The sequence below is a fragment of the Podarcis liolepis genome (genome assembly GCF_965112155.1).
Source record: "Podarcis liolepis genome assembly, chromosome: 4".
NCBI lineage: Eukaryota > Metazoa > Chordata > Lepidosauria > Squamata > Lacertidae > Podarcis > Podarcis liolepis.
The window spans coordinates 34,123,990-34,144,753 of NC_139558.1; the positions used below are offsets into that span (position 1 = coordinate 34,123,990).

The 20,764-nt window shown below is 45.4% G+C and overlaps 2 protein-coding genes across 3 annotated transcripts in view; one reads left to right on the forward strand and one right to left on the reverse strand.

Moving 5' to 3' along the window:
* The window catches only part of GABRB3 (gamma-aminobutyric acid type A receptor subunit beta3), a 203,584-nt gene extending 198,618 nt beyond the window's left edge, over nt 1-4,966 (reverse strand). Inside the window, exon 1 of the mRNA XM_083501724.1 lies at nt 4,640-4,966. Within this exon, the coding sequence (XP_083357850.1) occupies nt 4,640-4,740 (101 nt within the window). The 5' untranslated portion in view covers nt 4,741-4,966. The remainder of the gene's footprint in view (nt 1-4,639) is intronic.
* GABRA5 (gamma-aminobutyric acid type A receptor subunit alpha5) overlaps nt 1-15,984 on the forward strand; it is a 71,044-nt gene extending 55,060 nt beyond the window's left edge. For both annotated transcript variants that reach the window (XM_083501727.1, XM_083501728.1), the window contains exons 7-10: nt 1,040-1,183; nt 7,649-7,801; nt 9,713-9,924; nt 11,088-15,984. In XM_083501727.1, the coding sequence (XP_083357853.1) occupies nt 1,040-1,183; nt 7,649-7,801; nt 9,713-9,924; nt 11,088-11,384 (806 nt within the window). In that variant the 3' untranslated portion in view covers nt 11,385-15,984. The remainder of the gene's footprint in view (nt 1-1,039; nt 1,184-7,648; nt 7,802-9,712; nt 9,925-11,087) is intronic.
* Nucleotides 15,985-20,764: the final 4,780 nt, after the last annotated feature.

Below are 20,764 nucleotides of genomic sequence, written 5' to 3' on the forward strand. Positions count from 1 at the left end.
GAAGACATGTGCTGATCTGCTCACCATTTGAATGTTAATGGAATTGCCTTCTGCGCAGGAATTTTGAAATGCTTGGAGGCGCATCACAGCCATTCGCTGATGAATGGCTCTGTGAAATTGACTGTTTCCCAGTCTCCTGCTTCCCATCTATAAGATATAGTAGTCACTACCTTGCAGGCTAAATGAGTAATGAAATATGGAAACATTATGATAGTTCCCGAGGCCTAGGAATAAGAAAGGGTATATATTTGCAAGAGCATTTTCCATTACAGTTGAAAACTGGTGCTGAATTTTCATAACGGGAGAGATTTGTGTCTAAACACTCTGCCCGAAAACCTTCTCCCTCTATCTCCCACTATACAAGATCCTCTTTTGGTCACCATGCATATCCTCAGGCTTTGGATGCATGCACACTAACCCATTTGTAGCACAAATATGTACGGTAGTTTTCCTCATCCTGGAATCTTTCATGTTTGTCCTTAATAAGCTGCTTTCATTTGATTGATTCTAAATTCTGCTGTCCACAAAGGTGGGGGCAGTTACTTGGTATGCATTTAGAAACCCTCCCCGATATCCACACATTTTCTTCCCTGCACATGTTCCAGGTGAATGAAGTGGTGATTGCTATCTGGGTATACATCCACTCACAATGTCACTGGGCAGGTGTGGATACTGCCCCCATTGCTGGGACTGTCTACATCTGTTTTCATCTGTTTTCGAATGGACACACTAAGGGTCTGTCTAGAATAAACCTACAATGAGCTTTTATTTTCAGAAAGAAACCAGCTGCTCAAAAAGTGTTTATCAGAGCAAAAATATGCAACGGATCTAGAATGTGTGCGGACTAGGTGGGGGGGGGGGAAATACCAAGCTCTCAGTCTCCATTGATGTTAGAATAAAATGTGTGCAGGACTGAATCCTGACACTAGCAAGAGATTCGAGAGCTGAGCTTTGGAATTAAGCCCTGCTTATCGTGTAAGATTTCAAGTCTATGAATATTAATCTCCAGACTCAATTTCTCACATGCTATTTTTTCCAGATGCTTATCCCAATTCCGAAGTGATCTATGTGTGGACTCACAGCCCGGCAGCATCCGTGGTAGTAGCAGAAGACGGTTCAAGGCTTAACCAGTATCACTTGATAGGGCAAACTGTCGATTCTGAGAACATCACTACCAGTACAGGTGAGGAGGGAGAAGGGATGCTGTTTTTGGCAACTCATGTGTTTATTTTGCAAATGGTTTAGATTCCTGACATCAAAACATCTAAGTAACACATCACAGAAGCATTAGAATATCAGAATGAAACAAGAGTCAGGCAGATTCAAGTTCAAAAACAATACCAAGCTAGAAAAAAATCAGTTTTTTCCCTTAGCTTGGTATTGCACCATTAAAAAAACACACGGCGCAACAACACTGAAAGCCAGCTGACCCACTTAGCCATGGGATACTGTCAGCAGTTGTGGACTGTTGTGGTCTAGCAGTGGTGTGGAGTGAGAGCTGATCTCTCAGCTTACCTGGTCTTGAGATGCAGAGGATGTTACTGTATGTACCAACAATAAAACATTGAGCTTGGCCTGGTAGCATATTGGCAGCCACTGCAATTCCCCGAACAAAGGTGTTACATGATAATAGTAGTCTTTTCCACATAGCAATCTAGCAGCTGCAGTCAGCACCAGCTGCAGCTTCAGGATCAACCTCAAGGGCAGACTGAAGTGTATTGAAATAATCAAGTACAGTATTGAGGATACCAAGGCATGAACCACTGTACCTAAATTATATGAATGGTTGTGGGTGGCACCTCAGCCAAAGCTGGTAGAAAGCACTCCTAGTACTGAAGCCACCTGGACCTCCGATGTTTTCGTCAATGTGGAAAATGAGAGATTCACTTCTGGAAATTTCAGGCACATTTTTAAGGTCATTTACCACCGGTTGATTATATTTTCACTTCCCTCTTTTGTTCTCACAGTGAGTGTGGATTAAATAATTGGTGCTCCCTTTCCCGTGATATTTATGTATCATTGCATTTGTATTCCAGCATTTCTCCAAGGAGCTCAAGCATTCTCCGCCTCTCCATTAATTTCTCACAACAACCCTGTGAGGTGGGTTAGGCTGAGAGGATGTGACGGGCACCCAAGGTCACTCAGCAAGCTTCATGGCTAACTGGGCATTAGAACCCAGCATTCTAACCACTGCACACTGCTGCCTTGTTTGGGTGTGGGTTGGAAAAGGAGGCTTGCTCAAGCATGCATATATACCGCTTGCTTGAGCAGAACCCACTGAAAAGCCTAGTGGCAGGAATGGGGAACTGCAGCTCTTCCCATTTTGGTGGACAACGCTTCCATCATCCCAGACTCCCAGCCCCATGTTGTCTGGGGCTGCTGAGAGTCAAGAGTTCACCAGGCTCTAGAGAGGACTACATGTTCCCCATCCCTGCAGGAGGAGAAGCTGATACAGAAATGCTTGACCTGTGATGCCTCGTTCCCCATGCAAGTCACCACTGGATACTACAGTGCTCAAGTGAGAATACTGCATGTGTGCGCCACCAGTTCAGTGGCTTTAATGGCTGTGAACATGCAGTCAGGTTGTGGTATGCCCGATTCATGCTCGGAAAGCGTCCAGGATCCAAAATACCACATGCATTTTCAGTCTTTCTCTACCATATATGTGTGACACAAGTGTGTCATGCAAAGACTCCCTGATTTTGCATGCTTTTTCTCGTGTTTGATTTGGGCCGTCACACATCTAGGCTGATACATGTGCCGCTTGGCCTACATCACACTCTTTTAGGTGCATGAGGAGGATTCCAATCTACCGTCCGTGCCTGGCTACACATGTGCATGAGACCGTAGTGATTCCCATTTAATTAATACAGAGTGAAAAGGTAGAAACTTGGGTATGTACCCAAAGGCAGCTATAGGTATTGTGGTGATAAAGGAGCTTGGTCTATGGGACTATGTTCAGGGGGGAAACACAATGGGGAACCTGTTGAACTACAGTTCCCATGGGACCTATCAGCTGAAGCTGATGAGAGCTGGGGTTCAGCAACATCCGAAGGGCCCCACAGTTCCCCACTCCTGCTCTAAAAGTGACAGCAACCTAGCAATCCAAAGGATTGCTATTCTTTGTCCATGTCCTGAATATAGAACACATCTAGCAAGCAGCATAAATCAATCATTGAATACCTCTTGAATTTGCCATATTTTCCACCCTGTCTCTTTAACAGCTGCATGAGCACAAATCCAAGAGGCACATCTCTACAACCCGGGGAAAGCTGCGCCTGTTGGATGGCTGCCTTCGTGCAGTTGCTCCACCAAAGCCCAAATCTTCTGCGGCAGCAGCATAGTCCGACACTTTGGCGCTAAGGAAAGGAAGGCCCTTGAGGGGAACCGGGGACGAGGCGCCCGCAGCTTCCCCCGCGTTTTGCAGAGGCTGCTTTCGCTCGTGCCGGCTTATTCCCCTCCTGCAGGAGGCGAACAACCGCCTACGCGTTTTGATCTCTCCCTCTCTCTCTCTCGAGCTTTAAAATGATTTGTTTGATGAAACGCATTTGGAGGCGGGCGGGGGAGAGAGAAGGGGGGAGGAAGTGGCAGCTGTTGCCTGGCTTTGCAGCGTGTCCGAAGGACCACGTGGCTGCAAAGGAGGCGCTAACCCGAAGGATTCTCCCATTTCCTCCCTAACTGGAAGTGGAGGCGCCAGATGTGGCAGCATTAGGGAACTAAAGAAGCTTTAATCCCGCGCCCAGCCACCCACGTGAGACCCCCCTCCCCCGCTCCCGGCCTGGCTCGGGGTTCTATGTCAGGGCAATCCTGGCCGGCGATTGGCTGCAGCGCGTTCGGAGGGGGCGGAGGAGGGAGGGCTGCGGCCCCGGACCGTGGCCCGGGAGTCACATGGGGGCGGCAGACAGAGGGGCTGCAACAGGTTACATAACGGCCTCGCCTTCGGGAACCAGGCGGGGTCGGCGTTGTGCGGTAATTAGAAACTAAGCACCTCGCCCGGGGCGGAGGGAGCAAGGGGGCCTCACGCTGCGCCCATCGGGGGAGACGCCGCCAAGGGAAACGCGGAGCTCCTTTGTCCCCGGGGTGGTGGCGCAGACCTCCGGAGGGAAACCAGCAGGGTCCCCCGGGGCTGATCCGGGGTGGGGCGGAGATGCTGCCTCTTCGATCAGGAGAAGGGCTATTTTTAAGGGATCCCTTCATGGAGACAAAGGCAGACACGGGGCTAATGGGAAGGAGAAGCGATGGCACGGCTCCAAGCTGCCTCGTTCGCATCAGCAGAGGCGCCCGCAGCTCTTCGCAAGCGGCGACCCGTCGAGAGCCCAGCGGGCTGCTTTTGAAATCCAAAGGGCGACTATAAGGGAGGGGGGTGGGCGAGGAGGAAGGGGCGGCGGCGGAACGGAACTTCGCACGGAGCGCCACAAACCTGGCAATTGTCTGATCAAAGCCAAGATCGCACACCGATTCCCCCCCAAACCTCACATCCAGGGCTCCACAAAAGAATCGCGCACCGATCCACAAGTCAAAAAGCTTTCGTTTTGTTTGGGGCAGGGGAGGAGGGATGGTGGAAGTTAGAGGAGCACCTGTACGATGAAACCAGGGCGGGCAGGTAGCAGCAGCAGCAGCAGGCGGCTGAGTTTCTTACCAGTTCACCATCATCGCGGCATTGTTCTCTGCGATGAAAGGCAGCTCCCCTCTCGCCTTCAGAATCGCCAGGAGGAAGATCCAGAGCGCGTGCCGAGGCATCTCCTAGGGTCGTGCGCGGCTCCTCGGAGCAAAACCACAATCCCAAGCGAGCAGTGGGCGCTCCAGGGTGCCAGGGGACTCAACTCGGCCACTACTCTGCAGGGCACTTGCGAAGGGGGGCGAACAGCTGCAGCCTCAAGGAAGCAGCAAGATTCGTAGCAGAAATCAAAATGTTAGTGCCCGGGGGCACCGCCTCCCTTAAGGTTTGCAAAGGTTTAAGCAAATAAAATGTTGGTTTTCAACATCAATAGGTTTGCTTTTTTCCCCTTTCTTTCTCCCCCCTCCCCGTCTTCCGCTTTCTTTCGCCCCTTGCTAACGTCCCAGGTTACATCTGTGCGGGCTGGGTTGTGATTGCAGGGTGGATCACAAAGAGCAGGACACAGATTGTAACCAGGGATTAGCAAAATACAAAAATCCGATTTTACACAGGGGAAGCATCAGTCAGCTATGGATTTTCTGGGCTTCATCAAGCTCGCAGGAGGCCTGTAATCGGGGTTACTTGTGAACGGATTTCCAAGATGTTCTGTCCTTCCACAGAGCTGTGGGATCTGAAAATAACAAGCATAGACCCGTGAAAGAATTTCGCAGTTTGCGTATTTTGCTCCTGCCTCGTTTCCCCCCTTTGCAATTGCTTCTTAAAAAGAAAAAACAACAACCCCCCCCCCACACACAGCACCACACCGCCTATAAATAATATGCCATTTTTATTTTAAACCATGCAACAATTGGTGAGAAGGTGGGAGGTTCGGGATGATGTGAAGCAGATGTGCTCACAGCGAGGGCTGCTTCTGCTCTTCACTGGGGACTGAAATCAAATTGGTCCAAAATCCAAGACCACATCATGCATGGATACTGCCTGCAATATGCTTGTTGGAAATCAAAGGAGCCAGTGTGGTGGTCAGAGTGTTGGATTAAGACCCGGGAGACGGGGATTCGAATCCCCACATAGCCGTGAAGTTCGTTGGGTGATCTTAAGCCGATTGCTCACTCTCAGTTTAACCTACACTGCAGGGTGGTTGTGAGGATAAAATGGGGGTGGGGAGAACTATGCATGCCATCTTGGCCTCCTTGGAGGAGAGGCAATAAAGAAATAATGTGTTGCTTTCAGTGGGGTGAGCATGATGCAGAGGGCAGCTTCTGCATGTGGGCCACCTTACTTGCGATAGGGTGCCAGGCTCCATGGAACCAGCCTTTGGGACAGCCACTGCAGGTCTTTTGGGAAGCACCAATCTCAAGAAGAGATTCTGCAGTGGATCTCAGATGGAAAGTCCTGGACTCAAATGATGCAGAACTTTAAGGCCTTGCCAGTTTTGGGAAGCCAGATGTAGTTTTTGAGAAAAGGGACGACACTCTCATATATATTTCTTGCTCTCACTTGGAATGATTTGGTGCCTGCTTACCCCTAAATGAGACCCTAACTAAGTTTTAGTGGGTGACTTGATTTATTTATTTTAAACCAGACTATGTTATAGATCCAGCATATTCAGCTTTTAGCCTAGGTTTCTCCTCACAGCAAAAATATACCGTACATCTCGCCTCGAATGAATCCTGTTGCAAGATCCATACCACATACAATCTCTCTACAGTCTGGAGCTCCTTAAGTGTGCTTGGTAGGAATTACTATGTTCTTTAAGAGTTGAACAACTCTTCATGTATTCAGCAGGTGCAAAAATTGGTAGCATATTAGTCCTTTATGCAAACTCATCTCCTTTTTACTGGTGCACATAGATCCACATATTTATGTATTATTAAAATCAAAGAAAAATTATGTGTTAAGGTGTGTAGTGGATTGCATAGAGTAAATTTGCATAGAGTACAGCCCTGGTGATGTCATCACTAAAGCTACAAGGAGACAGTAATTTGGGACACAGTAATTGCCTGCAGTCTGTAGATCACCATGCTATACAATTGTAAGGGGTAGGAACTCTCCGTGGAAATGAGACAGACCTTGAGACCAGGTCCTCCAGTGGAAGCCCAGAAATGATTCCATGTGACAATAACTATACTGCAGCCTTTGCCAACCTGGTGCCCTCTAGATGTTTCGGCTCACAATCATAGGAGCCAACTCCTAGGTCCCTTCAGCAGCCCCAATAAAATATTTGAGGGGGTTGAGCCCACCCCACAATTTGCCATCTTATGATTGGCTCCTCCAATGGGCATTGTAATTAAAACTTCTTGAGGGCACTAGATGGGCAAAGACTAATTGATTCTCCACAACAATGGGAGAGAATCCTTGTCAGTGCTAATTGTCACTGAAAATGAGTGGCAGAGGCATGAGGATTCCCCCATAAGTTGTGCAGTGCTCCAGAATAAATGTTCCACATAATAGCTGCTCCATAAATAAACTCTTATGGGGAAGCATTTTCCAGCAGCATCCATGTGGGGCCACAACATGGATTGAGCGGGACCGTGGAAGGTCACTCTTCTTCACCGACAACTGGGTAGATAGGCAGGGTACTAGCACAAGTTGAAACATCATGAACGAAGTCTACGAAGCTTGGGTCCCAGAGAGCATCTCAGCATAGAAATAAGCTTCAAGCGGATGGGTCTTGCTTGGCTCTAACTCTGCCCTCACCTTACTTTATAGCACAGCCTGCCCCCCCCCCAAAAAACCCCCAACAACCTGGGAACTGTAGTTAAGGGTGCTGGGGATTGTATCTCTCCTAGGGGTAAACATTTCTGAGGACTCTTTGCAGTGGAGCCTTTTAAATGTATGGTGTGTATGCTTTTGTTCCCAGCCAGTGGCTTATGAGTACAAAAAGAAGTCCTCAGTTCATTTCGTTTGTTTGAACCATCCAATATTGTCATATGGAAGAAGTGCTAGACAGAAGACAGCTGTTTGCGAACCGGTGCTCTGGCTTTTGTTGATAACTTATGTGTGTTGTTTTCTCCTCTTCTGCCACCTTAGGTGAATATACTATAATGAGAGCACACTTTCACCTGAAAAGAAAGATTGGCTATTTCGTCATCCAGACATACCTTCCTTGTATTATGACAGTGATCTTATCCCAAGTATCATTTTGGTTAAACAGAGAATCTGTCCCTGCTAGAACAGTCTTTGGCAAGTATTTCACTTCTCTCTGGTGTTTCTTTTTAAGTGACCTTTACTCTAAGGCAGGGGAAGGAGAACCCTAATCAGGTGTCCTGGTGACCTAACCATCATTGGGTAGGGGGCAATGCTTAAGTTTCCCCCTGCCAACCAGTTTCCCCCTGTGCATGCCTCTGCCTCAGGCAGTTCCTTGCCTTTTCTCTCCACCCCCTCAGCCCCACCAGCAGGGTCTGAAGGAATGCAGCTTCAATCACAGAAGCAAGGAAATGTAATATTAGAGTCCGCCATTGGACAGGAAGCTGCATTCCTACATCTCAGCCAGCGTGCAGCCTGATTTGGGCAGAGGGCACAGTTATTCCTGAAGCCAAACACCATGTGTCCCATTTATCATAGCAGCCTGCCTGATTGAAGTAGTGGCCACTCGCTTTGTATGGATTTTGACCATGCCAGGGGAACCTCACTGCCAGAACTACCCAGATCATTTAGACGTAGATCATCAACTGCTTTGGACTTGTAGGCATATATGCAAAATGGAGAAACTCTTGTTAACACCACACACACACACACACACACACACACACGCTGCTGCCAAGCACACATCACAACCTGTTCTACAGGCTGCAATTGAATGCTTCCTTCAATCCTGCTTTCAGCATGGGGAGGGCACCCTGGGGATACCCTGGAAGGTCTCTGCAGGCATATGTCTGCCCCTGATCCACATGCTGTTAGTATCCAGTTTTAGGTCTTCATTCCACATTACGACTTCTATTTTCCTCCCTCAGTATTGCACGTCTCTAGATTTGATATATTGGGGCGCTCGCACTGCATCAGGCTTTGCAATTTCCAAGGAGCCGATCAATGCTTAATAGCAAGCGCCATCTTTAGAAGTATTAATTATTCATTTTATTTCTTCGTCCCCTAATTGCAAATGTGGCTCTAGGTGACATACAAAGTCAGGGTGTACATTTATCCATGTTTTTAGGCCTGTGCTAATAGGCATTTTACTGCATTTGCCATTGCCTGCGGCTACAAGCAATAAATATTTATTGGATTGGGCATACAAAGGAAGATAAAACAAAATCAAACTGCAATTCCTGCAATTCAACAATTTGCTTTTCAGCAGAACACCCTTCCAAGGCAAAAACTCATCAATTGCCATCAACCCATAGCAACTAAAACCAATGGTGTGTTTATATGAAATGCCGGTGAGGTTGGTAGATGCTAAAAGATGTTCAGTATTTAAGATGTTGAAAGGTTTGGGAGAAGATGGAAGGTCTAAAGTGTAGGTACCAGGCAAACCTCTTTACAGAGAGCATTCTGCAAATGGGAAGCTACTGATGAGAAGGTCCTTTCCCTTGGAGCCATTCTCCCTACTTCATGCTGAGAGGACACTTGGAGAAGGACCTGCCAAGATGATCTGAGGGCATGTTTGGGAAAAGCCGTTCCTCCTTGCTATCAGGGTCCCAGGCCCTATAGGTCAAAATCAGCACTGTTCAACTAATTGAACCTTCCTCAACCTGACTCCCTTGAGTAGGAGCACCAGGGGAGGGGATGAGGGGCCAAGTCCCAGAGTCCTCCTGCCACCTTCCCAAAGTGGGGCAAGCACTTTCTGGGCTTTGAGGAGGAGGAAGGAGGGCTCTAGGACCCTGCCAGAGCCCTTCTGCCTCCTTCCCAAAACTCAGCGCCTTTTACCCAGCTTTGGGAAAGTGGGGTGAGGGCTGGAGAGGGCATCAAATTTTGGCCTTGCACAGGGCGCCATATTACCAAGGTCCACCCCTGATTGCAGCTCCCATTGTTTCTGATTGTTGACCATGCTGGCTGGGGTTGATGGCAGTCTGAAACATATGGAAGGCACCCAGCTGGAGAAGGCTGACCTAAGACATGCAGGTAATTCTAAAAGTTGCTCCTTCTTTTCTTTTCAAGGGGTCACTACGGTCCTTACCATGACAACTTTAAGCATCAGCGCCCGCAACTCTCTACCAAAAGTGGCCTACGCTACCGCGATGGACTGGTTCATAGCCGTGTGCTACGCCTTTGTGTTTTCTGCACTGATTGAATTCGCCACAGTCAACTATTTCACAAAACGAAGCTGGGCCTGGGATGGCAAGAAGGCATTAGAGGCTGCAAAAAAGAAGGTAGCCTGGATTGCTCAGTTGGTTAGAGCATGGTGCTGATAACGCCAAAGTTGCAGTTTTGATCCCCGTATGGGACAGCTGCATATTCCTGTATTGGAGGGCATTGGACTATATGATCCTCAGGGTCCTTCCAACAATATCGATTCTATGATATGCATCTCTTTGAAGAGATAGAATAGTTACCCTGAATAGGAAGGTAGGAGCTCTCTGACTTGGTTAAAAATCGAGTGAACATAATCTACAGGAAGTGTCCTTGTTGCTGTGATCTTCCACGGTGCCATTCCACTAGATTCCCCTCCTAACATTTCACAATGCTACTTAAGCAAAGGAACTATCCCTTTGTCTTTAGTGAGACAATGGATGTCATGGGGCCAGTTCTAAGCTAACTGCCTCAACCAGCTGATTCTGAGCATCAGTAAAGGGCAGCAAACAGTTACTGGTGTAATTTACTGTTATTGTATGTTACAGCTATAGAGGGAAAGGCACTCATAGGAATTTCTATCAAAATAACATGACCTTCCTTGCATGCTTATACAGGCATGAGATGGCCAAGTGGATTGGGGATGGGGGAGAGATTTGCTACTCTACCTCAGGCCCTAAATATCTGAGATCAAGACTGCTTTTTGCTATACTTTTTTGGCCTGGACCAAAAATATCTGGGTGGGGTTTCTTTCTCCTTTTTTTGAAAAAAAAAGCAGAAGAAAGAGCACTAGTTCCAAGCCTAAGGAGTGGTAAAGGAGAAAACCCTTTTTTATTTTCTCTGCATCCTCTTGCTAAGATAAATTCTGTACATACCCAACCAGAGGATGCATTCTGAAACTGAATTAAGATTAATCGGTTGTGTTTGCCATACAATCAGATTGATGTGGTGAAACACTACCCCCCCCATGTTTTCAAATGTGTATTTGTGAAAGCATTCTTAGAATCTGGGTTTATTTTGCTTGGTTTATGAATCTGAAGCGCCCTTGCAGTTTTAGCGAGGATAAGAATCCACTAGAAGAATGCAAAACAGAAACCTGTTTAGTCCTCTTTAAATCACTTCAATTGCTTTTATCAGCGTTAAGACATAAATAATCTCTGCATACAGCCCTCATCTTTCTTCATGTCCTAAGTGTACATTTCTGTTTTTTTCACCAATCTTCTGGTTTTCTGTTGTTTTGCAGAAAAAAGAGCGTGAATTGTTGGCAAGCAGAGGCATGAACACTTACCCTGCCGGACGGATGACCCCCACCTTAAACTTACCAAAGGACTCCGCCCCTGCAGTAATCTCCAACGCCGCTCCCATTCCAGTCAAGCCCGCCGAAAAACCAGCCGAAAACAAAAAGACCTACAACAGCATCAGTAAGATTGACAAGATGTCCCGGATAGTATTTCCGGTCCTGTTTGGAACTTTTAACTTAGTCTATTGGGCTACGTATTTGAACAGGGAGCCCGTGATCAAAGATGCTTCTTCAAAATAAATGGAAGGACCTTTCCGAATCAAGTGTTAGCCATACTTGCAAAAACAAACTCTGCCAAGGAGAATTTGATGTTCCAAAAGACTTTCTACCTTTGGGCAATATTCTTCAGGAAGTTTTTGCATGTTTAACAATATGTACAAAAAGAAAAAAAGAAAAAAAATATTATTGCCTCGATTGTTTCTACATGTAACCTCAGATATTTCTGGCAATTACATTAACGGCAGCAGACACAAATCTTTCTAGGACAACAGAAGACATGAGACATGGCTTCTATGCTGCTGAGTAACTTGCATTGATAGTTTACAAATGAAATAGGGTATATTTTTTAAATTGTTTGGGCATATTGCATATCTGCAGTTTTTTATACTTTGAATGTAAATATCGGTGGCAACTGTGGATTCTGCCATTGCAGAAAAGTTCATACAAGTTATTTCAGAGTTTGTCAGTTCTGGAGTATTCTGACTAGGATCCAGAACCCTGCAGGCCCATAGCTTGGCTGTGCACATGTAAGTGGATGTTCACCATCTCTTGTGTTGTGCTCCTCCTGGCAGGTTTTTGGATTAGTGGCAATCCACATATGTACACTTGGGTTGCGTGCGCATGGTTGAGTGGGACACCTATCACAGATCAGAGACCACAGGCTTCATCTTGCCTCACATCGCTTCATGGTAAGGCAGACGTTTTCAGCAAAAGCAGTTCACACATTCAGCTGCAAATCTGAGAAACGGGCCACACATTCAGTTATGAGTGCTGCGGCGACTGGCATCCCAGTGGCAAGCTTCTCCTCACCCCAGCCATAATAGGTAACACTCCTGACATACAGCACAGTACTTTTTGAGTGAAGCTCACGACGTGATTGCTCTGCCTACCTCAGGGATGGGGAACAACAGCAGAGCAGATGTTGTCATCCTCCAACTCCCATCAGCACCAGCCAGCATGACCAGTGGTCAAGATGATGGGAGTTGGTGTCCACCAATAACATCTGAGGAATCGCAGGTTCCCCATGCCTGGACCTCATGGTTAGCAGTGCCAAATATTATTGGTGCTTCTGGAAAACTATGGGAATATTGATCCCTGCAGTGAGCACAATCCATAGCCCAGTTCTAGATTATGTCATTAAATCAGTGTTTCTCATACTTGGGTCTCCAGTTGTCATTGGACTACAACTCCCATCATGACTAGCTAGCAGAAAAAGCGGTCAGGGATGATGGGAATTGTACTCCAGCAACAGCTGGAGACTCAAGTTTGAGAAACACTGTATGAAATGATTAGTTATTGAGAAGAGTGAATGCATCTTGAGTTGGCCTTCATTTTTCTCACATAGTGGAGGTTTTAGAGACCCAGGTCTAGATTCTTTTCATACATAGGTAATAGCCTCTTGATTATAGCCTATGACCATGACTTCAAACTAATTATCTGGAAGAATGAGGCCACACTAAATATCTAGTGCAGGGGTCAGCAAACTTTTTCAGCAGGGGGCCGGTCCACTGTCCCTCAGACCTTGTGGGGGGCTGGACTGTATTTTGAGGGGGGGATGAACAAATTCCTATGCCCCACAAATAACCCAGAGGTGCATTTTAAATAAAAGCACACATTCTGCTCATGTAAAAACACCAGGCAGGCCCCACAAATAACCCAGAGATGCATTTTAAATAAAAGGACACATTCTACTCATGTAAAAACATGCTGATTCCTAGACCGTCCGTGTGCTGGATTTAGAAGGCGATTGAGCCAGATGCGGCCCCCGGGCCTTAGCTTGCCTACCCATGATCTAGTGGCTGCCTCCTAGCTTCAGAAGACTTAGGCAGCTTCAAAGGCTGGGACTTAGAAGACTTGGCAGCCTTAATACACTTTTTCAGTGAAAATAAGGCCACCACCTAATTCTTCATTGAAAGCAGGAAAGTTGTGCCCATCAGGAATGTGTCACCTAAAGCAGATGGCTTCCCATCGCTTTCATGGTAAACAGGCGCCTGCAGGGGGGATGGGGAAGAATTTGATTCAGTTCATGTTGAAAGGCAAATTTACCTAATTCACACTTTCAGAAACACGATAAGAACACAGCCAGCTTTCAAACCCACACTTCTCTAAATTCTCCAATCAAGTAAAGTGTACCAAAATGCATATACAACAGTAAAATGTGCATATAACTGCACATATTTAGTGAAAATGAGGGTTGTTCTGCTCAGAGTAGGCGTAGTGAAATTAAGGGACCTAAATTAATCATGTTTATACCCAGGTGGGGTATAAAAAATAAAAGCATTACTACTATTATTATTGTATTAGGGAAATTGCTTTGCAAAGGATGTATATGTTAGGCAAAATTGCATTCAAAAACATGTATATTAAGAAAAATAAGCACTAAAACGCTGGTGATTTGAATTCAAACTGATGTGAAAATGGGGGAGAATGGAACTTAAGGCTGGGGGGAAGCAAGAAACAGAAAAACTGAAACTGACAGATTCACCTATCACTACCTGGCAGAAAGAACTTTGAGTTATGGTTATTACCTTTTCCAAATGTCTAGTCCATGACCACAGGCAATGCTGGCTGGGGATTATGAGAGTTGAAATCCAACAAGCCCTGGAGAAACATAGGTTTCTAGTTTCTAATGTGGTTCCCCCACTTGCAAGATTCACCTTTTTTCACTCCTACAGTGTGTCCAGAACTGTCCTGTCACCATTCCAAGAAATTCCAGATTCTACAACAAGATCAAGCAGTGCCCTTATCAGGGAAGTAAACCCTAATCTAATTCAATTAGCTAGCTACCTTAATGTATATCTCGTTCGACTTTTGATCCCAGCACTATTGGGGACCACAACGTATTTATTGTGCTATTTATTTATAAATTTGTTTTCTCCTCCCCTTCCTTGCAAATGCTCAAACTGAAATGCCTCCCCCAAACCCCACAACAACCCACAATCCATAACCAGTTCGACAACTTTGAAACTGGTATTCTATTTAAAGAGCATTATAGTAGCACAGAACATAAGAACAGATGTAACTGTAGTCAGCAGCTGAATGAAACTCAAGACCCTGGGCGGATTGACACTCATGGGTTTTAACGTTAAGAAAGGGGTAAGGAATGGTTTCGATAACCATATGGTGTCCAACTTTTAACATTCATAATGCGTTATTACAATGTGACAAGAGAGCAACCAGCAGTGGAGGGTCAGCATTTTGGCAAAACAAAAAACAAAGGTAAGAAGTGCTTCATTTTACAAATATACCCTGTGACATTTTAGGACAATATATCTAATATCGTTCTAATAACGTTATACTGGTCAGTGTAGATCCAGCCCACGTTTATACTTAGTCTTAAGGCTTTGGGGCAGAAAAAAAGTATGGTTTACCAATATTCCAGCTTCCTAAAGGCTATTTAAAATTATAGATGAACTCTGACTTTTATTATGTGCACACACAAAAACATACTCCCTATAGGTAGACAGAAATGCTGAGCCCCCAAAATTCCACCCGTTTTCCAGTCTAGTAGCATGTTGACAACAAATCAGGTGTTGAGCAATGATTTTGCCATATGATTTTGACACTGGTCACTCCAGGGACTTTTTCACATGGACCTGCAACTTGACAAACAGGAGTTGTGCAAGAGCCATTCCCATTATCCCATTCCAGTGGTACCTATGCAGGAGCAAGATCCTGGTGGAAGATCTCTCATTGCACAGATGATTCCACTGACCCAGATTCTCATAGGAATTTTGAAACCCACGGACCAGTTTTAATATGCGCTTGCTGAGAGTCTGGTTCACTGATTACTTGAACAATAAAGCCACTACCTACGTGCTCATTAGAAGTGACAGGAATTTTGCCTTTCAGGGAAATAAATACTTTTGTTCAAATTCAAGCTACATTCCCCCCACCCCCACCACTTAATTATCATTGTGGAAGAATCGAAACATGTATTGCATGAGATTACTTTTTTATTTTTTAAAGTAGAATAGAACCAACTACGCCAGATATAATGTACTGTTCATTCACTTAGTATTCATTTCCATTAGGGTGATACGAACATATTTAGAATGTCTTCTCGAGAGAAAAAAGAATGCATTGTATAATGATGTCATGTTCTGATAAATAAAAGACAGGGAGAGAGAGAGAGAAATTATGTTTGTTTTTTTTAAAAGCCAGCTGTTTCCAATCGCTATATCAGTATTTTGTTGGGGATCATGCCTTTGGGAAACTTCTCTTGCTTCCAGTATGTTTTGCTTCATTGGTGAATGATCAAGGCTGCAATCCTGTACACATTGATCTGGGAGAAAGTCCCACGGAAGTCCATGGGGCTTCCTTCCGAGTAGACATGTCTAGGATTTACACCATCAGGCTGCAGCCCTTTGCACACTTCCTTGGGAGTAGGTGCCATGGAATTTAAACAGGACCTACTCCTGCTTACCATGCCTAGGCTCAGGATTGCATGCGTAATTTGAGTTATTTTTACTTTCTTTTCCCTGCATAGATCCATTGCTTCAGTAGCTTTTGTAATTTTATCTTAATGTTTAAATAAAAGAATACATTTGATAGTCAGTTGCAAAATGTCATCTTTTCCAAACTTACTGTTAATAGAGAGAATTAATATTCCAGTTGTTGTTTTTTTAAACCAGCCGAGAGCTTGAATTGCGATTGCCACCAGTAGGAACAGATGCTAGAAACATACAGGTTTGTGGGATTTAATTTGCCAAGGAAATAAGGCTCCATTTCCTGATGTGTATTTGTGGCTTGATCCAGTTGGCCACCTACCTGTGCCATTCAACATTCATGACTCCTCACAGCTCAGCTTTGTGTTCCATGACCGCTACTACCAGTGAAACTCACAAATACACAATGCTCACAGCAGTGGTTGGGAAGGATAAAAAGGGTGACTTATCATGGCCTTGGTACAAACTTTCATGACTGTAGGGTCACAGCATCCTCAGAAAGTCATTCTAATTGCAAAAACACTACATTTCTTGGGGTTTACCTTATTCAAAGCTGGAGAAAGTATGGCCCTCCTGATGTTCATGGAGTCCAATTCCCATTAGCCCCAGGCAGCATGGCCAATAGGGATGATGGGATTCGTAGTCCAACAACAGATTCACCAAGGCTTCTGAATACCAGTTGCTGGAAACCACAGGAGAGGTGAGTGCACTTGTGATCAAATCCTGCTTCCTGGTTTCCCACAGGCATCTGGTTGGCCACTGTGAGAACAGGAGGCTGGACTAAATGGGTCATTGGCTTGATCCAGCAGGCTACTCCTATGTTCTTGTAGAGAGCTCGTTTCCCCATCCTTTACATATTAATTCCATCTGACCATTAGAGTGGTCAGAAGTCTACCAAGTGCGACTCACCATGGCTCAGTGCAATTCCATTCACATCTGTGGGTTGCAGACCAAACTTGCATATGGGCAACTTAACAGCAGGTCTTTTCAAGTGAGTGCCCTCCCCTTGGGACATGTTCTTTGTTCTCACAACTTGATGCCAATATATTCACAGGTTCCCCTGTGAATACTCTGTGAATACAGAGAGCAATGTCTATAACATGACTGGTGGAAGTTGGAGTCCACCAATATCTAGTGGACCACAGGTTCCCTATTCCTGTATACAGCTTCAGCTCCTCTAGGGTCCCTGGCATACAGTCTCAGTTCACTCTCATTTTGACATTTAGATGTGAGTTTTCTAGAGCAAAAATGTCAGTTGGATTCCCCTCCCCCCCCCAAAAAAAATATCTTATGCAAAGTAAGGTAAAAGTTCCATTTGCACTGGATATTTTTTTTAATGTCCCAGAGAGTGATCTAATTTATCATCTTTAATTAGTAAACAAAGCTTGAAAACTGCCAAGGTTGCCTAATAATTGATTTTGCACATTGTTACCAAGGGGCATATGAAATGGAAAATGTTCTGCACAGAAACAGAGCACTGAGAACTTTCCCACTCTATCACTGCCACTTGCTGAGGAGCTACAGGATTTGGCAGGAGCCCAGGAGATGAGATGCACCACTGGCAAGAAAGAGACGTCATTGAAATTCCACCCCCACTGCCCCCACACAGCTGGAACAGCCAAACGTGTTGATTGATTGGTTGAGTTTCTTTGTATGTTGCATTTCCACTGTGAGCTGGACACCCAAGCAGCTTACAACACCCATCCACAAAACACTGAGAGGCGTGTGTGGAGGAAGAGGAGAGAAAAGGTGTTTGCAAAGCATGTCAACAAAGTGAGATAAGGGAAAAGGCCAACAACTTAGCAAATGAAAGAAGTTCAATATTGCAAAAGAAATAATCTAGACTTAGACATAAGTACAGAGTAAAAAGGAGAAAAAGTTTAACAGGCAATTAAGACCCAGCTGCTGCTGTTGGCCTTTCTGCACACCAAGGAGCCTCTGTGTGGGATATAATCCACTGAGAGCAGTCAAACCCAACATTCCTTGTTTTCCTAGAGTGGACATGCAAGGGGATGTTTGATCCAGCCAGTCGAAACTTCGTTTCCTCTTCGGCTGGAACATCCTTCCTTTTGCATGTGACTAGAGGTGGGCGTGACCTTACCTGTCCAGGTAACAAAAGAACAAGGCATGCTGCCACACACTCTTTTTCATTTCCTTCTTCATCGGACCAGCTTCTTAGCTAGAAATGTTCTGCTAGCTTCCCAGCTAGCAGAAGCACTGGGATTATTCCCCCATATGGGGTAGATCTAAATGTACATATCTGTAACTAAGTCTGCCTTCAGGGATCCAACTGTGAACTGAATGTAAGTAAGCTTCTTTTTTTGACTTTAAATATGTTTGTTGTGTCTTTAGTCTTTTAAGAGGGATAAAAGGGAACTTACCAGGATACCAGGAACATACAATTCAATACTGAATTGTATGACAGTGAGAGGCTTACACAAGCCTGCAACCAGCTATCTGCTGTGCTTCAAAAGGGGAGTGTAAACTCTGCTAAGTAAAGGAACTTGCTAGCGCAAGTTAGGAAGGATATTAATAAACAACATATCCTCTCCTGCCTCCCTGAACATTCCCACACTCTGCAGCATAACCTAAATACAGTTCAGAGAGGGTGAGGTCTTCTCTGCAGGCTAAATGATCCGCAGCAGACTACCATCATCTTTCATCCAGGGGAGACATAAGAACAGCAAGAGAGTCCCCCAGCCTCTTGGAAGTCCCAGCTGCTAGCCCTCGTTTTACGACTCTTCTCATTTATATCTGCAGGTGTGGTGGTGATGTCTTGGGCTGATGTCTTGCCTTGGTAATGGACTAGATGTGACTAAATAAAGTGACACACAGTCCCAATAAGACTAAGGGACTGTTAGGGAGGGTTGGTTACCTAGACTGGGTGGATGAGAGGTGGCTTACTCTTGGTGGAGTTACACTCCCTCTGAAGGAGCAGGTATGTTGCTTAGGGGTACTTTGGGATCCTTCACTCTCACTTGAGGCTCAGGTGGCCTCGATGGTGTAGAGTGTCTTCCACCAGTTTGGCTGGTGGCCCAGCTGTGCCCCTATCTGGACAAGGATAGCCTAACTGTTGTCTATACTGTGGTAACCAACCTCCCAGATTGGGCAACTATTAGATATGATAGCCATTCCACCATATCTAATGAGAGTTTGGGGTTTTGTGTGGCTGCAATTTTAAACCCTCTTATTGGGAATAAGTCCCACATTAAAACAGCAGCAGTAAAACGATGCAAGAGTGCTACATCTTAAGAAGAAGTTGCGAGTGAAAAACGTTTTCAGGGTCTACTTGAAAGCCAGTTCTCTATCATTTCCCTAGGGAGAGAATTCAACAAGCATGGGGCCAGTACCAAAAAGGCCCTGCCCTCCTGTGCCTGTGAATTCTGATTTCCACTCAACATTTGGGGGTTCTTCCATAAATTACAACTACTAATCATCAATATCTTCCATTTAAAAAAAATCTGGTGAAATGAGAAATTGCTGTCAAGATTTGTGCCATTGAACTGTGCAAAGAGCATCCTAAGACATTTCAGACCCGAACTTCCTTGCTGCAAACCCGTCTCCGCAGTTCTGATTCATTTTAGCCTGTCCCCCTTCTGCCATCAAAAGGGCAACATTGTAAAACTGAGTTTCCAGTGCTGCTCTTCTCCTTCCCTTCCTCCCTCCCTCGATGGTGTTGCTAAAATATTGCCATAATGGTCTGTTTTCTATTACCTTCTATCTCATTTTGTGCCCTACAGGAGGAATTTAGGTTTTCTATGAAAGCGTTTGCTTCCTTACAAAAGTTGTTGCATGCAGCAAAATACTGTGGACACAATTAATGGTTTCTATTTCAGGTTTAAGCCAAGAGAATGTATTGTGCTGGAGCATAATGCTGCCGTACACAAACATGGCACAATGCGCCATCAATAACAGTACTTGCATTCTCATGGATATTGGAGAGCAGATGATGGGAATAGCATTTGAAAAGGAAGGAGCGGGGGAGGGATCTGTGCATCAAACTTATTAACCATTGTGGGGAGGCAGGGTATCTTGGTGCAGTGTGTGTGTGTGTGTGTGTGTGTGTGTGTGTGTGTGTGTGTGGTTGCAATTGCTATGCTTCTTGGATGTGTGAAGATGTAACTAACTAATCGAGAATGCAGCACCTAGACTGGTGGCTGGGAGTGGCTGCTGGAACCATATAATACCAGTCCTAAAGGATCTACATTGGTTCCCAGTACATTTCCGAGCACAATTCAAAGTGTTGATGCTGACCTTTAAAGCTCTAAGCAGCCTCGGTCCTTGTACCTGAAGGAGCGTCTCCACCCCCATTGTGCAGCCCAGACATGGAGGTCCAGTTCTGATGGCCTTCTGGTGGTTCCCTCACTGCGAGAAGTGAGGTTACAGGGAACCAGGCAGAGGGCCTTCTCAGTAGTGGTGCCCACCCTGTGGAACGCCCTCCCGTCAGATGTTGAGGTGATAAGAACTACACAACTTTTAAAAGACATCTGAAGCCAGTCCTTTATCAGGAAATTTTTAATGTTTGATATTATATTGGTTTTTTACATTCTATTGGAAGTTCCTCAGAGTGGCTGGGGCAACCCAGCCAGATGGGTGGTGTATTATTGCTTGGTTGGAATCACTGATCACACTTTTGCTATGGAACTTCCCAATTTTCCTGTACAACATTCTTGGGGAAAGGTGATGGTTAGTTGCTGCAGGGCCACTGCAAGCTGACATGAAGTCTGCTTTCTGGCTCACATTTACTCTGTAGTAGACCTCACTAGGTACAATTGGGGCTCATTCTTAAGTAAAAGGATGAGGGTGGCACTGTGGTCTAAACCACAGAGCCTAGGGCTTGCCAATCAGAAGGTCGGTGGTTCGAATCCCCGCGACGGGGTGAGCTCCCGTTGCTCGGTCCCTGCTCCTGCCAACCTAGCAGTTCGAAAGCACGTCAAAGTGCAAGTAGATAAA